General features: G+C 36.0%; 2 protein-coding genes across 3 annotated transcripts; one reads left to right on the top strand and one right to left on the bottom strand.

Moving 5' to 3' along the window:
* Window positions 1–4,762: 4,762 nt before the first annotated feature.
* Window positions 4,763–7,737, bottom strand: LOC137739882 (plant cysteine oxidase 2). 2 transcript variants are annotated; one of them, XM_068479617.2, is made up of 6 exons: window positions 7,407–7,721; window positions 7,058–7,298; window positions 6,345–6,463; window positions 5,997–6,255; window positions 5,368–5,604; window positions 4,763–5,267 (listed from the first exon to the last, which is right to left on the bottom strand). In XM_068479617.2, the coding sequence occupies exons 2-6, from the start codon at window positions 7,278–7,280 to the stop codon at window positions 5,143–5,145; spliced, it is 963 nt and encodes a 320-aa protein (XP_068335718.2). In that variant the 5' UTR covers window positions 7,281–7,298; window positions 7,407–7,721; the 3' UTR covers window positions 4,763–5,142. The 2 variants fall into 2 exon arrangements, with proteins under 2 accessions (XP_068335718.2, XP_068335717.2); XM_068479616.2 differs by having other exon boundaries at window positions 7,058–7,737.
* An 8,219-nt stretch (window positions 7,738–15,956) lies between these two features.
* On the top strand, window positions 15,957–19,573 carry LOC137739306 (V-type proton ATPase subunit d2). The gene is made up of 10 exons (XM_068478860.2): window positions 15,957–16,447; window positions 17,254–17,374; window positions 17,628–17,735; window positions 17,860–17,962; window positions 18,059–18,139; window positions 18,248–18,333; window positions 18,435–18,494; window positions 18,590–18,638; window positions 18,930–19,064; window positions 19,172–19,573. The coding sequence occupies exons 1-10, from the start codon at window positions 16,267–16,269 to the stop codon at window positions 19,301–19,303; spliced, it is 1,056 nt and encodes a 351-aa protein (XP_068334961.1). The 5' UTR covers window positions 15,957–16,266; the 3' UTR covers window positions 19,304–19,573.
* The last annotated feature ends 1,143 nt before the right edge of the window (window positions 19,574–20,716 follow it).

Here is a 20,716-nt window from a genome sequence, read left to right as displayed (position 1 = left end):
GAAGAAGGGGATCCCATACTTTGAATGTCACATCTCGGCCCGGGGCGGATCACTTCCCAGGCCTGCTCCACCACCGTAGCACGATATTGTCCGCTTTGGGCTTACCATTCCCCCACGGTTTTGTTTTTGGGAACTCACGAGCAACTTCTCAATGGATCACCCATCATGGGATTGCTCTAGCCCCTTTCTTGCTTAACTTCGGAGTTTCGATAGAACCCAAAGCCAGTGAGCTCCCAAAAGACCTCGTGCTAGGTAAGGATGAGAATATACATATAAGGATCACTCCCCTGGACGATGTGGGATGTCACAATCCACCCCCCTTAGGGGCCCGACGTCCTCGTCGGCACACATGCGACCAGGGTTAGGCTCTGATACCAATTTGTCACATCCTGGCCCGAGACGGATCACTTCCCGGGCCCGCTCCACCACCGTAGCACGATATTGTCCGCTTTGGGCTTACCATTCCCTCACGGTTTTGTTTTTGGGAACTCACGAGCAACTTCCTAGTGGGTCACCCATCATGGGATTGTTGTAGCCCCCTTCTCGCTTAACTTCGAAGTTCCGATAAAACCCGAAGTCAGTGAGCTCCTAAAAGGCCTCGTGCTAGGTAGGGATGGGAATATACATATAAGGATCACTCCCCTGGGCGATGTGGGATGTCACATTGAAACCACACAATCTCAATTGTTTTGGTGCTTTGTAACCAACTGGGTTTGAATATTATTAATAAAATTAAGGTTTTATGCAATTGGATATGTTGGGTTTAGATATTCGATGAGAATACTAAATTTTGCAAAGAAAAGGGTTTGATATGACGTGAAACCTTCTTCTCACAAGTTCTCAAAATAAAGACCTTACGAGAGCAGCTTTCTAACAAGTTGTGGTAGCGTCACTTAGTACTACAATCTAGTGGTTTTACTTTTCACTTGTAAGTTAGAGGTTTTAAGTTTGATTCTCGCCAAAAACAAAATTGAACCACATTATTGCTAAACCATTGTGAGGCTAAACCCACCCCTTTTCCTTAGTGTAGAGAATATCGTTTGTTCAAAAAAAAAAAAAAATCGTGGTAGCATGCAAGGCATGATGTCTCCAACTTCTTTATATATATATTTCGAATAGGGTTGATGGAGTCACTAACTTATATAACGTAGGGAGCCATTCACCCCCCTTAATTAACTTTAAACAATTTACTTTGATAAGGAAAGGGAAAGGAATATAATGGAGGCAACTCTTCAAGGTCTGTAGGTATGTCGTGGATTAATTGGGTCTTGAAACAACATAAAAATGGGTTTGTCAGTTTGCTCTGCCTCATTAAAAAGTTTCAATCGTACGGCCATGAAATATGTAAAAACTCATGCGCCAGCACGTATATATACTACTATTATATACATATGAGGACGGATTCATGATACTATTTTTTTACATAATTTTTAATGCACATTATGAGACTCATTTTGTAATGTATTTAACAATTCAAACCGGTTGTCTTTTATGTTTTCCCTCAAATATCATGTCTACAAAAAATAGTCCAAATTTGAAACCATGTTACCATTTTATTAATGGTTTAGGGGTTATTTGTAAAACCATAATAGTTCATTTTCTTCACTACAAATGAATGTCCTAATAGTTTTGGATTTCTCTAATTTTTTCAAGGATAATCCATATGAATAGTTTTCTAAAAGATAGTTAAGGTCGTTAAACTAAATTACTAAATGAGCTCAACAAAAAATGTGTGTTAAAAATATATAAAAGTAAGTGATGCTACTTCATATATATAGACTGATAGTCTTGCACATAAGGGAAGCATGAAGTTTACTGGCACTTGCAAACAAATTGACTCTGTAAATCATGGACTGAAGACTGAAGACTCAGAGAGGGAGTGAGAGAAAGAGGTCACATTAATTTAATTGCACTAGGTTGTCAAGACATAAGATTTTTTAAGTCTTACTAGTTGACGTATGGAAAGAGACTTAAAGGCCATGGAGTGCTTATTATAATCAACTAGGTCAATGCTTTCAATTAGCTAGCTAGCCGTCTTGAATTAATCAATCAACTTCTGATTTAATATTAATCTGCATTTTTGTATTCCATAAGGATTGCCTAAGCAACTGGAGGCGTTTAACTTTATCACTAATATATGACTAATTTTATTAAAATGTAGCTTTCATTGCGTATTATCTGGGTTGGAATTGATGAACGTGTTTTATTGAAACGTTGATGATGCTATAGATTATGAAAAGTAATACAACAATAAAGTCTTATCTTATTAAGTGAATTCGGCTGTATCAATTCTAGCACATCATTGCGCTCAGTTTTAAGTCAAGTTTTTCGTTAACTCCAAATACTTAATGTTTTTTTTTCTTCTTAAAGTATCTTTTAAAATCTTACTAATTAGGTATTTCTCTACTCCTTATGGTACTACTTATCATTTTTGCTTTGACACAGTCAGTAAACAGTGGAGCAACCTGTAGTCCAAACAAACTCCTTATTTTATTTTCGATTACGAATTACTAAACATGCTATTGCTATTATAGATATTTGAACTCTGTAGTTTTTCCTCTTGCAAGTAAGCTAAATTAGCAGAGTTAATAGAGTTCGTATCTAGTCTAGAGTTGTGGGCTTAGCCGGTCAAGAAGTGGGGCTATCACCTTGGCAAGTTGGTAACTCTTGTTTCAGTCTCAAACACAGTAGCTTGGTTACTAATCTGCGAAGTGTAAACCCATTGGGCCCAAATGCATGCAGCATGCCTAAAAAGCTAAGACACGTGAAACGTATACGAGGTAGAGTTTGAATGCGATATGCAATGAATTGAAGAAGAATGTCCTGACGATCAGGATATTCTACAGTCATACCACTTGCTGATTCCAGTGTTTCTTCTTAACTCTTCTTGTAGTACTGCCAAGCTTAATCAATCGATGTCTATAAATTATATAATATGTATGGCAGATAAATACTGTTAAGTACAGGAATCTTGTACCTTGATAAAAATAATATTCTCAAAGAAACTTCCAAGTCATTGCAGCCATGCAGATAACCTACTTCTGAACGATATCATCACGAGTCTATGTGACGCACGCGCAAACTTACAAACTTTAATATAGGTTTAGCAGAGAGAGAGAGAGAGAGAGAGAGAGAGAGAATATGATATGTACGGGCTTTTCCAACAGCTCACAAAATTAGAAATATCATCTTTCTGGAAACAGCTTTGTAATTACTAGCTAATTAGTAATTTAACCTGTTTAAATTACTTTACTACTCCTGGTAATTAGTAGCAGATGAAAGGGTAATTTATATGCAAAACATGTTCGCTAGCTTTTCGATTTCAAGAAACCCTTTGTATCTAATCCGTTCTTCATATTTCTCTACACGTGCATGCAGATGCAGCTCTCTCTGGTGCAGGTGCTGGTGCTTCCCCATGGAAACACGTCACAGCATAGACATGTCCCTTGAAGCTGTCTCCAAAGGCATATACATGTCCCAATCTTCCAAGGAAAATGATCATCTTTGAATCTCTTCCACTTAATTCTCCTCATCAAATAATCTAAGTCCTTGAAATTTAATCCAACGGCTAAAGTTATTGTAACTTATAAAGTGAGCCTGTATTTTTAACCGTTGAATCAAATTTCAATGATTCAAATTGTTTAATGAAGAAGATTAGTTGGAAGGGATAAGAAGATGATCCCCTTCCATCTTCTAAGGGCAGGTCCGACAAATCACTCCCATCAGAGATCATCAACATCATCATTTCGTTTTCCCGTTGATATATAACCTATTATCATGCATATTCATATACATATATATATATATATATATACATGACCTATGACCCACGCAACACCAACAACTTCACTTTTGACTTTAATTATCGTTTACCACATATGTCATCCACACGTCACGTTGTCCAGCCCAAGTATGGGAGCGAGATCACTTACCTACACCGAGTACTTTAAGTACACATTAGACTTACGTGCACCAGATACTACACGTACACAAAAGAAACTTACATGCAAGATATACCGTTATGACAGCCTCTCAAACTACTATCACAAAGTCATCGAAAATCGACCACATCCATGATTGCTGTTCTTTAGACTTACCTAGTTAACTATCACTGGTAATTTCTCAAACTAATAACATACCGAGAAACCTTAGACACATAGTTGTGTCTTATTACTTTGAACTACCGCTACACGAGCACTTTGAAATACCACTACAGTAATACTTTGAAATAGTGCTACTGTGACGTCTAGGGTTTAGGATACATCTCGGTATCTCTCCAACTACACCCCCTATAAGCATACCTACACCTGAAGGACTCCCTACAAGCTAATGGCTAGCCAGGAGGATCCTCACCAAATCATTTTTGTGAGGATTCTGAGAATTCTCTAATCACATCTGTTCATCGTACATGTCAAAAAATATCGTAAATTTTTTTATTTAAAATTAAATATAAACAATACCTGATAAAAATTAACCGCAAGATGTACAATAAACGAATGTGATTAGAGGATCAGCAAAGATCTCTCCCAATGGCTAGGGCGGGTGGCACGCACTCTTTTCCTCTGGCAAGTGACAACAAAACAATCCAAACCACAATTCCCTATTCATGAAAACAAGACAAACCACAGATCTTCAGATTTGGACTGCAACTGAAAATTGCATCATCTCTGACTGAAAAATGAACAATAACATCATCGTAAAGTATAAACTAACCAAGTAAATATTTGGGGGAGAGAGAGTGTAAAATTTAAAAAACCAATCATGAAAAGAGTGCTAATGCACTTTCATCCTCTAATTTCAAGCGCGCTTAGAACAAAGAGACCTTCTCTTCTTTTTGTTGCTTTTCTTTTTTTGGGTATGTACATTAACTGTAGAAAGAAGAAAAAATAAGGCACCAAGTGCCTCCTCATGTCCCACCAAAAAGAAGAAAAAACAACAAAACACAGAGCTAAAAAAAAAAAACATAACGAGACAAAAGCACTACTACTGCTGCACTGAATTGAGCAGCATCCACTGATGGCATCGATGGAAGCGACGGAACTGTGGTGCGGAGGCGGCTGCGGATGGATGAATGGGGAAAATGGAATGGAGATGCAGACAAGTGAAATGGAATGACGACAGAGATATAGATTGGTGAGATCATCAATTCTCCTGTATTCTGGGGCCTCTGTACTCGGCTACAACTGCAGCCAAGTCCTCAGGTTTCTCTATCTCTTCAAGCCAAGCATAGCCGTCCTTCTCATCTTCTGGCACAGATACTCCCCCATCTGAAATTTAAAAACAGAACCGTCGTCGAGATTTCTCAAAGTTCTAACGAGATGGGCTCTCACTTTTGAGTTGGAAAGGAAAATCTAACCACACTGATACCTGGGAAACGAGAGAATGGGTGATCAATGTAGTATTGGCAGTGCCGACCGTCAGGATCAGAATATGGAGGGCCAAGCACATCGAGCACTGCGCATGCTGTCACTGCTGTGAAGCAATGCATGTTGCCTCCATCAGCTGGATAGAGGATGGAAGGGTCGCAAGGAGCAGTGAAATCGTCGTCAACCTTAACTTTAGCCAGACGAACACCAGGCGGTGCTTGAACGAGAGAACAACCAACTGCATATTTTTTGTACGAATAAAATAGTTTCACAACCGAAGGTCCTCGTGACATAATTTCATAACAAAATGTTAAGCAGTCAAAAGTCATAATCATAAACTTATAGTCTAAAAGTTCAAGATGCCACAAGCAATTACTCTTCAAAAGATCAAATGGGCGATTTCTCATCAAGTCCCACAGGTTATCTCAAGTAAGATGCAATACAACGCGATAACTCATACTGTGTCTTTAACATACAGAAAAACTTGTGTAGGGGCACCAGACCACATCATCCGTGGGGAAGCTCACAAAAGCACGTGGCCCCTGTCTTTTGGTCTCATCCGACCCCAATCAAGTCCGCACTTTCTACATATAGGTTAAGAATAATACAAATTTCAAAGGACGAATTTACCTAATGAAGGATTCGCACTTGCCAATGTTTTCTCCGGGGCACTTTCCAATGTTTTCTCCGGGGCACTTGCCAATGTCTTCTCCAGGGCACTTGCCAACGTTTCCTCCAGGGCACTTGCCAATGTCTTCTCCGAGGCACCAGCCACCCAATCATAGGACTTGATGTGCATTGTCCCAAACAGAAGCTTACTGAAAACCGTCATTCCAGGGTGATTATGAAGCGGTAGGACACCGGAAGGCGGCAAGCAAAATATCCCCATCTGCATATAGGTAACACATTATAAGAACAAAAGCCACGCCGACTGATTTCACTCCGTCGATTGCGAAAATTAACCAGGAAGAAACTTACTGAAAATTTTTCGCACTGGTAAAGGTGCTGGTAGGTTATTGCCGGGGTTCGTCTAGCTACTGTCATCCTGAAGTACGGCAAATCAGGAGTCAGGCCGACATCAGAAGGCTTCATGGCACCTGCATCAAAACAACCAAACCCTATAAGCCACATTGGGGAATAAATCCGAAGAGGAAAGAAAAACGATTGCAAACAACATCGGAAGACAAGTCAATATACCATTTGTGCAACAAAAACAGAATCCAGATGTAAAGAAATGAAACCATGCAAATATGGACGACCTCCTCCGGCATGAAAACACACATGTTCTGTCACAAACATTTTTTTATACAGTATATTGTATCCCCAACCCCGAGGAGATACACAGACACACATATATATATACAGACACATATATACATACACTAATCTGCATGCATACAGCCGCAAACTGAAAGTATCAGATGCAAGGACAGAGATATGATTAAAAAATTAAAAAAAAAAAAAAAAAAGGCACTGGCCGATAACAGACAACCTACAAGATAATGCAAATTCCACACAGAAGAATGATTAATTCAATCCAATTTCAAAATTCATTAAAAAAAACCAAAATTGAGCTTTAATCCAATCAAATTATGAAATTCTGAGACACCACACATGAACAAAGCATTAATTAGAGCAAGAACAAATTTGAATTCAGGCAATCATGCAAAAGCAGAGATAAAAGTACATACCCAAAACAGAGGATAGCCGTTGGATATCATCAGCGGGGGGTATAACCCCGGCCCCACCAGACGAAAAGACTTCCTTGCAAGTCTCGTACAGCTTCTGAACCGGCGACATCTTCCGCTGACGCCGCCGGCACTTTCTGGTCTTGCTTTTCGAATTCGTCACCTCCGCCAATTCCAGAAACTCCTTATTGCGTTTGCGATTGGGCGCCACCATCTCAATCCCCATTCACACCCAAAATTCTCCCTTTGATCAAAACACAAAAACCCATTTGAAAGAAATGAAATTTTCGATCTGGGTACTTCAAAAAACTCAACAAAAAAAAAAAAAAAATCAAACTTTCAATCTGCGTACCCAATTAAGAAAAACGTACGAAAATGGATTAGAACTACAAAAAAACAGAGCAGGGGAACATGGGAGGAGAGAGACAGAGAGAGAGTGGGGAGTGATGATAAAAGTTAGTTTGTACTGGAGAATGATGGGTGGTAAAAGGAGGACATCGATGTGAAATCTGGCAGCTCTGTTGAAGGAGGAGAACTCCTGGAGAAAGGGGCAGAGGGTTGAATGGGTATAAAAGAAGGGGACAAAGGGACTTGGGTTAGCTGAAAGAGAAAGACAGTTGGTTTTGGAAAGAGGGAGGGAAAACCAGGGGCCATGGATTGGCATTCCAGTGGGCTATTCCAACAGCGGATTTTTATCCACTTCCCTCCTCTCTATCTTTCTTTGTTCTTCCCATGTTGCCCCTTCTTTCCCCATTTTTCACATCTCCAACACTACATATGAATTTTACACTAATTTTTCTATTTGATTTTTCTTCTTTCTTTTTCTTTTCTTTTTATTTGTTTTAATTTTCAACTTTTCTTTCTACTATCCAACCTAGTTTTTGATATTGTTGTGGTTTTCTGGTTTGCATTGTGGAGAGAGAATACTTACCTTTGTATTTGGGTAATCCGGAATTTGTTTGTATTTTTACACTTGTTTTTGAGAAATCGGACTTTATATAAGTCGATACACACAGATCGTCTTGTCGAATTTTGTAATAAAGACACAATTTTCAAGTTTCCTTCCACTATGTAAGATAGATTTTGTTATTGGAAATCTGGTTGTGGTTTCTGGTTTGCGTTGTCGAAATGGAGAAAACTACCTCTGGATTTGGTGAACGCCAAATCTACTTTATTTTTTTCACCTCTTCTTAAGAGAGCTGACTTTGTATAAGCCACGAAACATAGACCCGTTGTGCTGGATTTTGTAATTATTACTCGCGAAATCACTGACAGAGTAACCGATTCATTAATTTTTTTTCAGAGTACTAACACAACGTGTCATTTGTACTTTACAGTTATCACTTTCAATAAATAAAAAGATGCATAATATAGATACAATTTTTTTCGTATGCCTTTTATAGTTTAAACACTTGTAAATATGGATATAAATTAAATGAATACAACATGTAAATATTGATAAATCATGTATAAGCAAGGTTTTAAATATTTTCTATCCTATTGAAATATCTGTAAAGTGGGGTTGCCGATATTCGAAAGTAAGGTAAAGCAATATCTTTCCACAATTTCTTCAAAATTTCATGCGCATTTTGTCAATATTGAAAATTTTGGATTTTTTTTTGTACTTACAATATTAGGCAAAATTTTAGTAAAACTTTCTACGTGCGGACAACTTTTTTTTGGTCAAATTATAATAATGATTATTACATAAAGTCAAATTTAATACTAACGGATTCACTAGTCCATTCATTGTGTTAATACGGCACATGATTCTTTTCTTTTTTTTTTTCGAACGTAACTTTACTTTTCAAGGAAGACAAAAATTAGAGGGTTTGAATTGTTAACAATCATAAGAGAATGAGATTAACACTCCTCTAATATAAACTGTGCAATAAATATTTAATTTTCTTATCGAAACATACAATTTTATTTAACAAATATGTGAAAGATACTCAATATTAAATATATGTATGCAACCACTTATACGTGAATTCTTAGAACTTTTTATTCTAAAAAGCAATAAGATAATTGCTCTAAATTCATCAAAACTATATGAAAATGATTCCAAACTTGAATGTAGAAAGTGAAGCACATTTAATTATTTTAGCTAGTTTTTAAAAATAATTTTGAAACATTATTAAATTCAAACAACTTACCACCTAAAATATTAAATAAATAAATGTATTATGTCCATTTTATATTAAATGAGTTAAAAATAATAATTATTATTATAACCAAGGGTGATGATGTAATTTCAATTGAGCACATGAATTACCTACGAGGAAGTTACTAATGTATTTGACAAAAAAAAAAAGAAGAAGAAGAAGTTACTAGTACTATATTTCAAACGGTAGATTTGTTATTTGTTTATCTTCTTTCCAAAAGTCAGATGATTACTTACCTAAAATATGGAAAGGGATCCCTTCCACCAAGTCCACCAAGGCCATAAATATGAAAATTTGAAATTTGATCAAACGGCTACAAACAATGATCTATTTTAAAAGTTATAATAACTTTAATCATTCAATCAAATTTCAAAGGTCCGGATTTGTGGCCTTGGTGAACTTTGTGGAAGAGATCCGGTGAGGATCCCTTTCCCTAAAATATTATAGCAAAAATAATAACTTAAAATCTCTCACTTATAAGTAGTATACTATATTTTCTTTAATTTACCCTTTCTTTTTTTATAAGTGGTATTCTATATTTCACATAATAGATTTGTGTTATATGGTAATTTGATTATATCTTTTCCAAAAGCAAAATAATTACCACCCAATAATATTACATCCGAAATGATATTTTCTGGTTATCATATTATATAATTGTAAATATCTATTACCTACTCCAAAAGCCATGTATATCACATCTAAACAAAAAAGTCTCTCCTCTTGCATTATATTTTGTTGATTATAACAAGATTGAAAAGGAAACTCTAAGTACACAATTAAGTTTAATAAGCAATATTCGATACACCATGTGTAATAATACAATTAGTTAGACACTTAAAAAAAAATTCAATCAATTGTATTATGATAATTGGTGTATCATTGATGTGGTCACAACACACTGAAATTTTTTCGATGTGTACATACTCTTTTCTTTTTCAAAAATTATAGTGTTCTTTTCATTTCTGGATGCCTACCATGTACCAAATAATGGTACACGTAGAGTGTCTTTGGCCAGCCAATTATTCCCCACTACATTTATGGGTTTAAAAAATATCTTCATTTTATTAATTAACATTGTGCTATTGTGCCATGAGGCTAATTGAATTATATATTATAATAGGCTTTTATTCCCCGTTTAACTATTTCTGATTGTTCATACTTCATACATACGGTGAAATCAAAAAAATTAATTAAAAAATATCTAAAAATAATTAATTAACAAATATCCAACATAAAAAAGAGAATTAATTAAAAAAATAACAAAAGAGAATTGATTTAAAAATAACTGAAATCAATACTTTCGTATTCATACGGTTGTAAGTAATGGGGTAAAACCGTAAAAGTGCCCTTTTATGAGCCCAAAAGTGTTGTAGCGTATACGTAGAGAATGGTTTGGTGGTGGGTTGAATTGTTTTTGCCGAAAAATAACTGTAATAATAATTAAGTGTGTGAATAATATTATCCTTCCGACAACAACAAAAAATTTAAGGAAGCTAAAGTTGTTTTATTTGTAATATTAATTGGCTAACACAAGACGACAAACTAACGAGAGAGTGTATACAAATGGTTAAGTCACTTGATCAAAATAATATATTCGCTCGCTATATGGTTACAACCAAGTTTGAATAATCTATTTTCTTGAAAATTATACAGTTTAAATATTGTACATAGTTTTGTATAAGAAAAGCGTGTGAGTGCTTTTTTTTCTTTTGGTAAACGTGCAAATAGTTAAGTCATTTAATCAAAATAATATATTCGCTTACTACATGATTACGACCAAGTTTGAATAATCTATTTTCTTCAAAATTAGACAGTTTAAATATTGTAGATAGTTTTGTAAAAGAAAAATGTGTGTGTGGTTTTATTTTATTTTTTTTCCCTTTTGGTAAATGTGTGTACGTGGTTTTTTTTTTTTTTTTTTTTTTTTTTGTCCTTTGGTAAACGTGTGTACGTGGTTTTGTGGGAGGGAAACGGAGGTAGGTTTAACTTGGAGGCTATGGAGATTATTTAGTATATATGCTGAGAATATAAGTAGAGGTACATTTAAAACAAAACAAAAAAAAAAAAAAAAAAAAAAACCCTTACCTCCATTTCTATAATAACATGTGACATATCTGCCTGTATTCTAGCACATTAAAAAATATCTAGTAGGCCTACAAAAATTAACAGACATGCATGAAGATGCACAACAAGAAGTTCTCGATTAGGACCACAAAACCTAAATTAACTTTTTTTTGTTTTGTTCTGCCTTTGTACGTTCCTTCTGTCATTTTATATTTTCCCTCTTTTTTTTCTTTTGGCATCTTCTCTATATATTCTTGGATTTGGAATGTATATGGATGGATACTTTCCCTGGATAAAAGTCTATATTTCTTCCTTAAATTATCGATACATCATCTTTCTTAAATTATCGATATATCATCCTTAATTAAGGATACATCATCTTTAATCCCTTTTAAGAAAAAAAAACGATTATTGAAGGGGGTCTTGACTAATTTCAGGCTTTGCTTGTTAAACAAGGGTTGACTAAGTGATCACACTCAAGAGGCCGATTAAGGGATTAACGTGGGAGGAATTTTCGACTTCCTGTTTATTCGTGCCTTTATTTCAGTGCACGTAATACAATATGAATAGACAACGAGTTTATATTTGAAAAAAAAATACGAGGGTTGTCATATGCTTGACAGTTTTTCAATATCACATTACAATTTCTCACAAAACGTAAGCATGAAGTATGGAATGAGAAATTAAGGAAAGTTGTAAACTACGTATCTTATATTGGTTTGCTTGTGTATAGGAAAGCAAAAGTTTTGAAGCGTGTTATTGTGCATTCTTAAGCTATGAAGAAAAATGAAGTGTATACGCGCGCGGCACACATTTAGTGTTATGTATGTATATTGTATGGACGCAGAGAAAAATCCGGAGGTCTCGACAAGATGGGGGATAGAACTCTTGGGAATCACTCAATCAAGGGCAACAAAGTTTGCTTGACGTTGCTAATCATGAATTCATTAAACATGATCACGTCAAATACTTGTTTTTTAAAGAGAAAATCACTCTCTTCTTAAATAATTTAATTATTATGCACTGCATCATGTTTATATATAATCAATTCCTAATTTTGCGTGTAGAATATTCTAAACATAAAGCCTTTGCAGAGCTTGGGCATGGCGCCATCTGCCATGCTTGTTGGACCCAGTAAGAAATGAGACCGTTGACGGAAGGAATAACTGATAAGCACCACCAGCGACGTACGTAGTTGGGCGGCAGTTATATCAGTTTATTGTGTAAGCAATGACCACAGCATCCGATATGTAACTGCATGCCTCCTCATTCATCGCTATCACAATATCTGAGGCTCTAACATCATACAAGTAATTGCCCATTTCTAGTTTCATTTCTTTTCCTTGTTCCATACGGTTCTTGATTGAGATGTACTCGGCTTATCGATCGTCCCTAAGGTCAAGGCGACCAAGGCCGATCTAATCAGTTTTGACATCAATCTCTTGAAATCATGTGTAGAGGGAAGCTAGCGTTATGATAGATGCTACAATTACTATCGTACATTCAGTCGAAGGGATTTACTTATGGGATCATACAATTCCTTCTACGACTCAAAATGCTTTTTAACTTTTATTGTATTGGCTTGGGGTGAAGCTCCAATTTTTAATATGTATCAAGTAATGTTAGAGAGATCACACTGGTGTATCACATGATATGATAAATGATACATGTAACCAAAATTTTATGAATAAACTCATTAATTGATATGACGTGTTGTGCCTCTTTAAATGAAGGGGGTCTTTGGGGTGAGGAGTTTTCAAGCTCTTCATCAGGCTTTTCGTTTGGGTTAGCATTCTTTTTGAATTGAGTGTAATACTTCATTGGCAGTGTATTTTCTTTATAATGGATTTTCTCAGTTGACTTGGTGTTTATTGGTTGATGGGGTAAATTGTTGTACCATTCTCTCTTTCATGCATATCTGGTTTTGCACACTTATTGTGAAGAAAATCATGTGGTACATTGTTTATAAACTATATTGTTGATCCTATGTTGGAGTTCATTGGTGGGATTTTTTTTCCACAGTGTGCAGTTGCGGCTTTTGCTCATAATCTTTCTGGACGTCTGAATTTTCATTTATGCTACGAGTTGTCTTAATCGATTTTTGTTTCTAATATTTTTCTACTTCTTGTTAGGATATGACTTTATATCCCTTATAACTTATCGTATTTTTATTTTATTATTCTTCAATAAATTCATATTAGTGTTTTTTTTCTTCCATAATAGTAATACTGAAGTAGAAGAGACATTATTATTATAGTTAAAAAAAAATTATAATTTAAAAATATGATCTCCGCAATAATTTTTGCATGTATCCCTTTATTTGTTATACAAAAAAGTAAGGGCATACATGGTCCGCATGAATGTCATGTGGCCACTACACCTGCCAACTAAGCATACGGCTTTGAATAATGGCGCGCATTGGTCACGTGGCAAAATAATCTGGCTGATGGCTTCCACATGGAAAACCTCGCAGGTCACGTGGTCTATATGTTTGGTTTTACGTGGCACACAGCCAAATCTATTTGTTTGGTATTACGTGGCACACAGCCAAACAGGAAGGAAAACAAAGGTTTGGAGATCAAACCAGGGAGAGACCACCACTGTATATATTTGCTTGGACATTTTTAAGAACACTACTTGACTGCTGTAAATTTAGCAATATCTCGTGCTTTTATGTAATCATAAATGGACTTGAGTTTAATCTGTATTTATAATTTCAATTATTAGAATACATGTTTATGTGTAATTGGTAGATGTAAAAACGGTTGTTGAATTTGCAATAGCTAAGCGGTGTGTTCTTTTTAGTATGACATCCGATCTGATATTGTGCACTTGTTTTAAGAAGATGCTTGACAGCGCTAAACAAGCTTTGTTGTGATTAAAATATGATTAATTACCTTAAACCCAAGATTTGAATTCGATTTGTATTACCATTCGAGGTATATTTTAATTAGGAGAACTTTAATGAAAATCTTCCGCTACTGTTTATTTTAATAAAAAATCATATTTTTACACTAAAAAGTCAATCATGCTACTATTCACTTTACTTTTTGTTTTGTCCTTATCGTTAAAACTCAAAATTTTCAAATCATTTTTATTAGTTTTTCTTTTAATTAGTCACACCAAACGCAATGGTTGGAGGATTTTGTTGCCTTCATTGCCAAGTCTGACATGTGAAAATTATTTGCATAAACTAATCGTCACCATGTTATTTAATTACTTATTTACGAGAGAAAGAGAGAGATAGAGTCACTCATACTTGGTGGTAATGTACTGTGTTTGTGGTGGCGGCTTCACAAAATATTATTGCGGGGTTAGTAAGAATAACATGCAACCGGCAAATATTTTTTAATAGAATAACATGCAAATTTCGTCGATTTTTGGTGGTCCTGGGATCATTTACCATGTCATATTGCACGTTTGTTGACATATGTCAACAACTTCCGAATGAGCATGTCCACTGATGTCAATAGTTTTGAGTAAGCATGCATGCAGATGCCGACATATGTCAAGTAAGTCTATCTACATATGCTCATAGCAACGCATCAAAGGCATGAGTAGCGTCTACCCTGCACAATTCGGAGTAATCGGAGGACAACTTTTGAGGACATCTCAAATTTTCAAAAAGCATCACTTAACTCTTCCACATGAAATTTCTGAGCTTGGGAGGGGAGAGGGTTTCAGCTGACCCACCTTGTCTTAAAGTGGATCCGCCTCTGCGTGTTTAGTCATTGGGTTAACTCTATATTTGTTGTGTTCATGTTAATCCACTTGCTAAAAACAATACAACGAAGGAAAAGATAGAGATAGTATTCATATAGGTGTGGTCATGTATTATGTTCTGGTTGACCTAAGTATATTATGTCCACTTGTTATGATACGTTAAAAAATAATAAAAAGATAACACGACAATATAAGAACCCAAGTTATTTTATAAAGAAAATAAGAAAAAGTTATCAAGTTAATTAATACAATATTAGCTTAAAAATTAACAATGTCTTCATCGTGTTAATCGTGTAGACAGTTGGTCTCATATTTTTTGAGTTGCGTAACATTTCCACAACCTTATCTCATTCGTTCCAACTTATGGTGGATTCTTTAACTACTAATCACAATTAGACACGTATTCATAAATGATCACCTTATGAGTTAATCGCTCACACAAGATCACAATGTGACACAATAACGAACACGTCTTGTATCTTTTTAGGCAAGTAAAAAACAATTATACATATATGTCAAACTGTTATTTGAGAATAAAAGGAAAAGATGATAAAGTTATTGAGACATTTTTCAATGTGTCCGGACTAGAGGGCGGTGTGCCATATGTTAATATACAAGTGGAGGGAAGAAATTTATTTATTTATTTATTTTTTTTCGAAGTTTCTCTCCTTTACATAACGATAATAATATATGTGCTTGTGTTCTAAGCATGCAGAAAAATCTCTCCAACTCATCTTGTGACCTTTACCTTTTTGGACGTGGGCCCAATTATGGGCTCATCAAAGGGCGGACACAAACAAGTAGCTGGACCTGGTTGTATTACCAAGGCCCAATAAAGTCCATGGTAAACGAAGCCCCAAAATATCACCCGCCACGGGCCACCCGGTACCCGCCAACCGAAAAGGGTTTTTGGCAATTACGTAAAACAAAAAGGGTAACCTCGTAATTCCATAAGCTCTAATAACGTACCAGATTTGTTTCTCTGAATCTGGATTGGTACCACCGCATTCGAGCTCTCATCGCCAGTCATCGTCTCTCCTTCTTTAAACCTGCAAAATTTCCAGATTTCAGCTTCCGTCTGAAAATCGCTAGGGTTTCCATTGATTTCGCTGCAGAAGGGGGTTTCTGGTTCTCCGATCGTCCCCTTCCTCTCTCTCACTCTCTCTCTCTCTCTCTCTCTCTCTCTCTCCCGCGAGACCTTCAATATTTCGGATCGGGCAGTGGCAGATCGCGTAAATTTTCGAAATTTCGGCGAAAATGTACGGATTCGAAGCGATGACCTTCAACATTCACGGCGGGTACTTGGAGGCCATAGTGCGGGGTCACCGCTCCGGCCTCCTCACCGCTGCCGATTACAACAATTTGTGCCAGTGCGAGACGCTCGACGATATCAAGATGCACCTCTCTGCCACCGAGTACGGCCCCTACCTCCAAAACGGTGCGTTTTTTATACATCTCTTTGAGCCCTCTGGCTGTTTATTGAGGAAAGGAACACAATTGGGAACTGAATTTTGGATCGTACGCTTAGATTAATGGACTAATCCAGCCCTTCGATCTGAAATTTAGGTTGAATTAGGGCTTAAATTTCGAGGTGGTGCCATTGATTTAGATTAGTAAAAGCAACACTTTGTGTTCGAAACGTTAGTGATTTACTAAAGTTATGATGTTGGATGCGCAAATTCTGCCAGTAGGTGAATATATTAGGTCGCATTAGTGAGGGATTTGAATTTGTATATTCAGGTTAAATTGTTAGAAGAAAATGTTAAGAACACATGAAAAGTTTGATACTTTTCTGTCATGGATTGAAATAAATCCTTATGTCTAAGTGATTTAGAGTGGAGTTGATATATCACTCTGTATATCTGCAGTTGTATTAACAATTAAGGTATTCAAGTATTATGTTTGTGAGAGGAACTGTGTAAATGCGAAACTGAAGAGGAAACAACATGCTGAGCTTACTGGAAAACCGATGGATCTTTAAGAGAATTTTGGTTAATTTAACCTTTTACTAGTAATAATTTGGGTAACATATGAGACATAAGGTTCCAAGTGATATTTTGAGAGTATCTATTCGGAACAGGAGGAGGGTTTACGAGCGTATATGTCATGTCTTATACATGCATGATCATTTTTAATTTATAAACCCATATGTTGTCCTCTCTCTCTCTCTCTCTCTCTCTCTCTCTCTCTCTCTCTCTTTCTGGTCTATTATTGTTCTTTGCTTATCTGGGGATTTTCTTGCAGAACCTTCCCCATTGCATACAACTACAATTGTGGAGAAGTGCACTCTTAAATTGGTTGATGAGTATAAGCACATGCTATGCCAAGCTACAGAGCCCTTGTCAACCTTTTTGGAGTATATTACGTATGTACCTGCCATATTTTCTGTTTGGTAATTTGAGTTGTGTTTATTAGAATACTAGAACAGTGTTGAAAACATAAACCTGATTCGGGCCTTAGGCTGGTTCGGTACTCAGCATATAACATTAGGCCGCTGCTCCGGCAAGGCTGGAGGATCTCTATGATGTGTGAAAATTACAATCTTAATTATATAGGTATTTATCGGTATTTAATTTTAGCTTTAATTGGGGAGTTTAATGTTTCTTATCCTCATCCAGATATGGTCACATGATAGACAATGTTGTCCTGATTGTTACTGGAACCTTGCATGAGAGAGATGTCCAGGAACTTTTGGAAAAATGCCACCCCTTGGGCATGTTTGACAGGTATTGTCATTTTCATAGAGTCATGTATTCCATTTTCTTTGATTTATCCTTTTTCCCTCTTAAGTATTTTCTATGACTTAGACATTCTTATAAATCTCATCTCGTTCTCGTGTTTTCTCATCAGTATTGCCACCCTGGCTGTTGCACAGAATATGCGGGAGCTTTACAGATTGGTGCTTGTTGACACACCACTTGCTCCCTACTTTTCTGAATGCATTACATCTGAGGTACGATTTAGTGATCCTATACCATTATTTTCCAATGGGTTAGTATTTGATTGTTGTGGAAGGTTTCTGATTTGTATCCATCCTTCTTGTTTCCAGGACCTGGATGACATGAACATTGAAATCATGAGGAACACTCTTTACAAGGCATACCTGGAAGACTTTTACAGGTTTTGTCAGGTAAATTTTGATTTCTAACTCGAGAGTATGCATGTATTTCCATCTGTGAAGTTTTTCATTTAAATATTTTGTCATTTTTCATAAATCTGCTTTTGATCTTTTGGACAGAAACTAGGTGGTGCCACAGCGGAGATCATGTCTGACTTACTTGCTTTTGAGGCTGACAGAAGGGCTGTCAATATTACCATCAATAGGTAAGCTAATGTTGAGGTGTCAACAAGTTTTCTTATGTCGTACTTTTAGAGGTCTTAAGCATTCTTTTCATGGCCTCATGCTATTTGTTCACACCCTGCAGTATCGGAACTGAGCTTACTCGAGATGATCGCAGGAAGTTGTACTCTAGCTTTGGTTTACTGTAAGTTCTTCGGCCATCCTGATTTGTTGATGACTTGTAAATTATGTTATATTTTGGATTGCCATCACTGACAACTGTTTGCTTATTTCGTACAGCTATCCCTATGGCCATGAGGAACTTGCTGTTTGTGAGGACATTGATCAGGTATGCTGTGTGCCTCATTTACTTTTATTTCTTTTCCGAAAATGATACTTTAGATATTGCTCCATCTTCTTGTGAAGGCCTTCTGCTTATTTGGGGCAAGACTGAGTAAATTAAAATTTTACGACATCATGCATGTTCTCTGTATAACATCATCAGTACGAATATATTTCTCAATTCCTTCCATCGCTGTCCTAGATTCTGTTACATGCTAATATCAGTTGATTAGCTTATCTCTTAACGTTATCACATTGTAGTATGGTTTCGCCTAAGCTGACAACGTGTTTGTTGTAGGTCCGTGGTTGCATGGAAAAATATCCTCCTTATCAGTCTATTTTTTCAAAGCTATCCTATGGCGAGACCCAGATGCTTGACAAGGCATTTTATGAAGAGGAGGTGAAAAGGCTTTGCTTAGCATTTGAGCAACAGGTTCGTTTTGCAGTTACTTTGCAGCCATGTGTATTCGTAGTCTACTTCAGTTTTCCTCAGTTCTCCGTTCGGTCACTGAACACTTCTATTTCTCCTCTGACCTGCAGTTCCATTACGGTGTTTTCTTCGCATACATGAGATTGAGGGAGCAGGAGATCAGAAATCTGATGTGGATATCTGAGTGTGTGGCTCAGAACCAGAAGTCCAGAGTTCACGACAGCGTGGTCTTCATATTTTAGTCGGATTGGGACTCAGAACACACCATTACAGATAATCCTTCGTTCTTTCGCATAATCTTCTGTAAATCTCCTCCCCATCTTATCCCCGAACGAATTGTAGAGATGGGTGCAGTTGCGTTGTTTGCAATATCCGGTGTTCCTTCCTAATAAGCACTTTTGCATATATTATTCCGGTTGTTTTTACATAGAGGGAATATGTCATGTCCTGAAATCGAGCATGTTACAATTGTGAGGTTAAATTGAATATATATGTTGCAATTTGAGAGCTAATATAGTAGCAGTCTCGTAGTGAGTTCATAAAATTTGTCCTCATTTGGGATTTGCTTCTCCGGAAATCACTTATGGTCATAAGCGTCTCTGCCAGAAGTTATTTTGTTGTAAATGCCTTGATATTTTATTAAAATTTCAACCAGAAAGCACACAAGTGCTTTTTGAAAAAGCATTTTAACGAGTACTTAGGAAAAACAACTATAAATTACAGGCACCTTTATTTTTCTTCTGTCAAATAAATTCGAAAGTGGTTTTGGCAATTTCAGATGGATTCTCAAAATGATAAAATTTTCAGTGTCCGAATGCAGTTAGGTACACCAAGTGTCATATTATAATTAGTTAAAATTCTTTTATCAAGTTTCATTTAATTGAATTATTACATTCGGAGAAATTTTATTTGGATCCATATAACCTCTTTTTACGCTCAACTTACTTTCTACACCCATATTACTTTTAACTAATCTATCAATATTTCTTCAAATCCAAATTTAGGACCTAAACTACCCACACAGACTCAATTCAATATGTAAATTTATCTTTACACCTATTTAGAAAATACATCTCCAAAATCCATAACTGTATAATACTTGAAAGGAAGCATTATGAACTGAATCAACTATGAAGAAAATCCCAGCAATTAACATGGTCAACCTTCGCCCTAGCCTTTTGGTAGTGTATGTTGCAAAGAAGGTCGATACCAAAGCAGCAAGGTACAGCAAAGAGGTGAACAATTGAACAATTGCAGGCCTTGATTCACAAATTTAGTCAAACTAAGATTTTAAAAGATTTTAAAAGTGATATGTTTGATAGGATTTAAGAGGATTATAGACTTCTACAAAATTCATATGGATTTTTAAAGAATTTGAATGGATTGTAGTGGAAGGATTTGAAATCCTAAGGGGTGAGGTTGGATTCTTTTTAGTCTTGGTTATATATACTTTTGGCTCTCAAATCTTACAAAATCCACAACTTATAGAAATCCTCCAAAATCTTGATTTTTTTAATACACTTAGATTTGGATGGATTTTAAAATCCTTTAAAATATTTTAATTGACTAACTAGAATTTTAAAGTCTTTTAAAATCCTCTCAAATCCAAGTTTGACTACACCCCCTAAATGATGATTGTGGTATACGACGAGTCT

The sequence above is a fragment of the Pyrus communis genome, chromosome 9, assembly GCF_041283825.1.
Source record: "Pyrus communis isolate YQ-2024b chromosome 9, ASM4128382v1, whole genome shotgun sequence".
NCBI classification, from domain to species: domain Eukaryota; kingdom Viridiplantae; phylum Streptophyta; class Magnoliopsida; order Rosales; family Rosaceae; genus Pyrus; species Pyrus communis.
This window is presented reverse-complemented; position numbering and strand designations above follow the sequence as displayed.

What these genes read in the sequence shown, in the direction of transcription:
- LOC137739882 (XM_068479616.2), bottom strand. Translation starts at nt 7,280, where the DNA reads ATGGGGATTGAGATGGTGGCGCCCAATCGCAAACGCAATAAGGAGTTT. An exon ending in AAGTGCGAATCCTTCATTAG is followed by an intron (nt 5,605 to 5,996) that starts GTAAATTCGTCC and finishes AAAAATATGCAG; the next exon opens with TTGGTTGTTCTCTCGTTCAA. An exon ending in CCCATTCTCTCGTTTCCCAG is followed by an intron (nt 5,268 to 5,367) that starts GTATCAGTGTGG and finishes TTTAAATTTCAG; the next exon opens with ATGGGGGAGTATCTGTGCCA.
- LOC137739306 (XM_068478860.2), top strand. Translation starts at nt 16,267, where the DNA reads ATGTACGGATTCGAAGCGATGACCTTCAACATTCACGGCGGGTACTTG. An exon ending in CCCTTGGGCATGTTTGACAG is followed by an intron (nt 17,736 to 17,859) that starts GTATTGTCATTT and finishes TTTTCTCATCAG; the next exon opens with TATTGCCACCCTGGCTGTTG. An exon ending in TACTCTAGCTTTGGTTTACT is followed by an intron (nt 18,495 to 18,589) that starts GTAAGTTCTTCG and finishes TATTTCGTACAG; the next exon opens with CTATCCCTATGGCCATGAGG.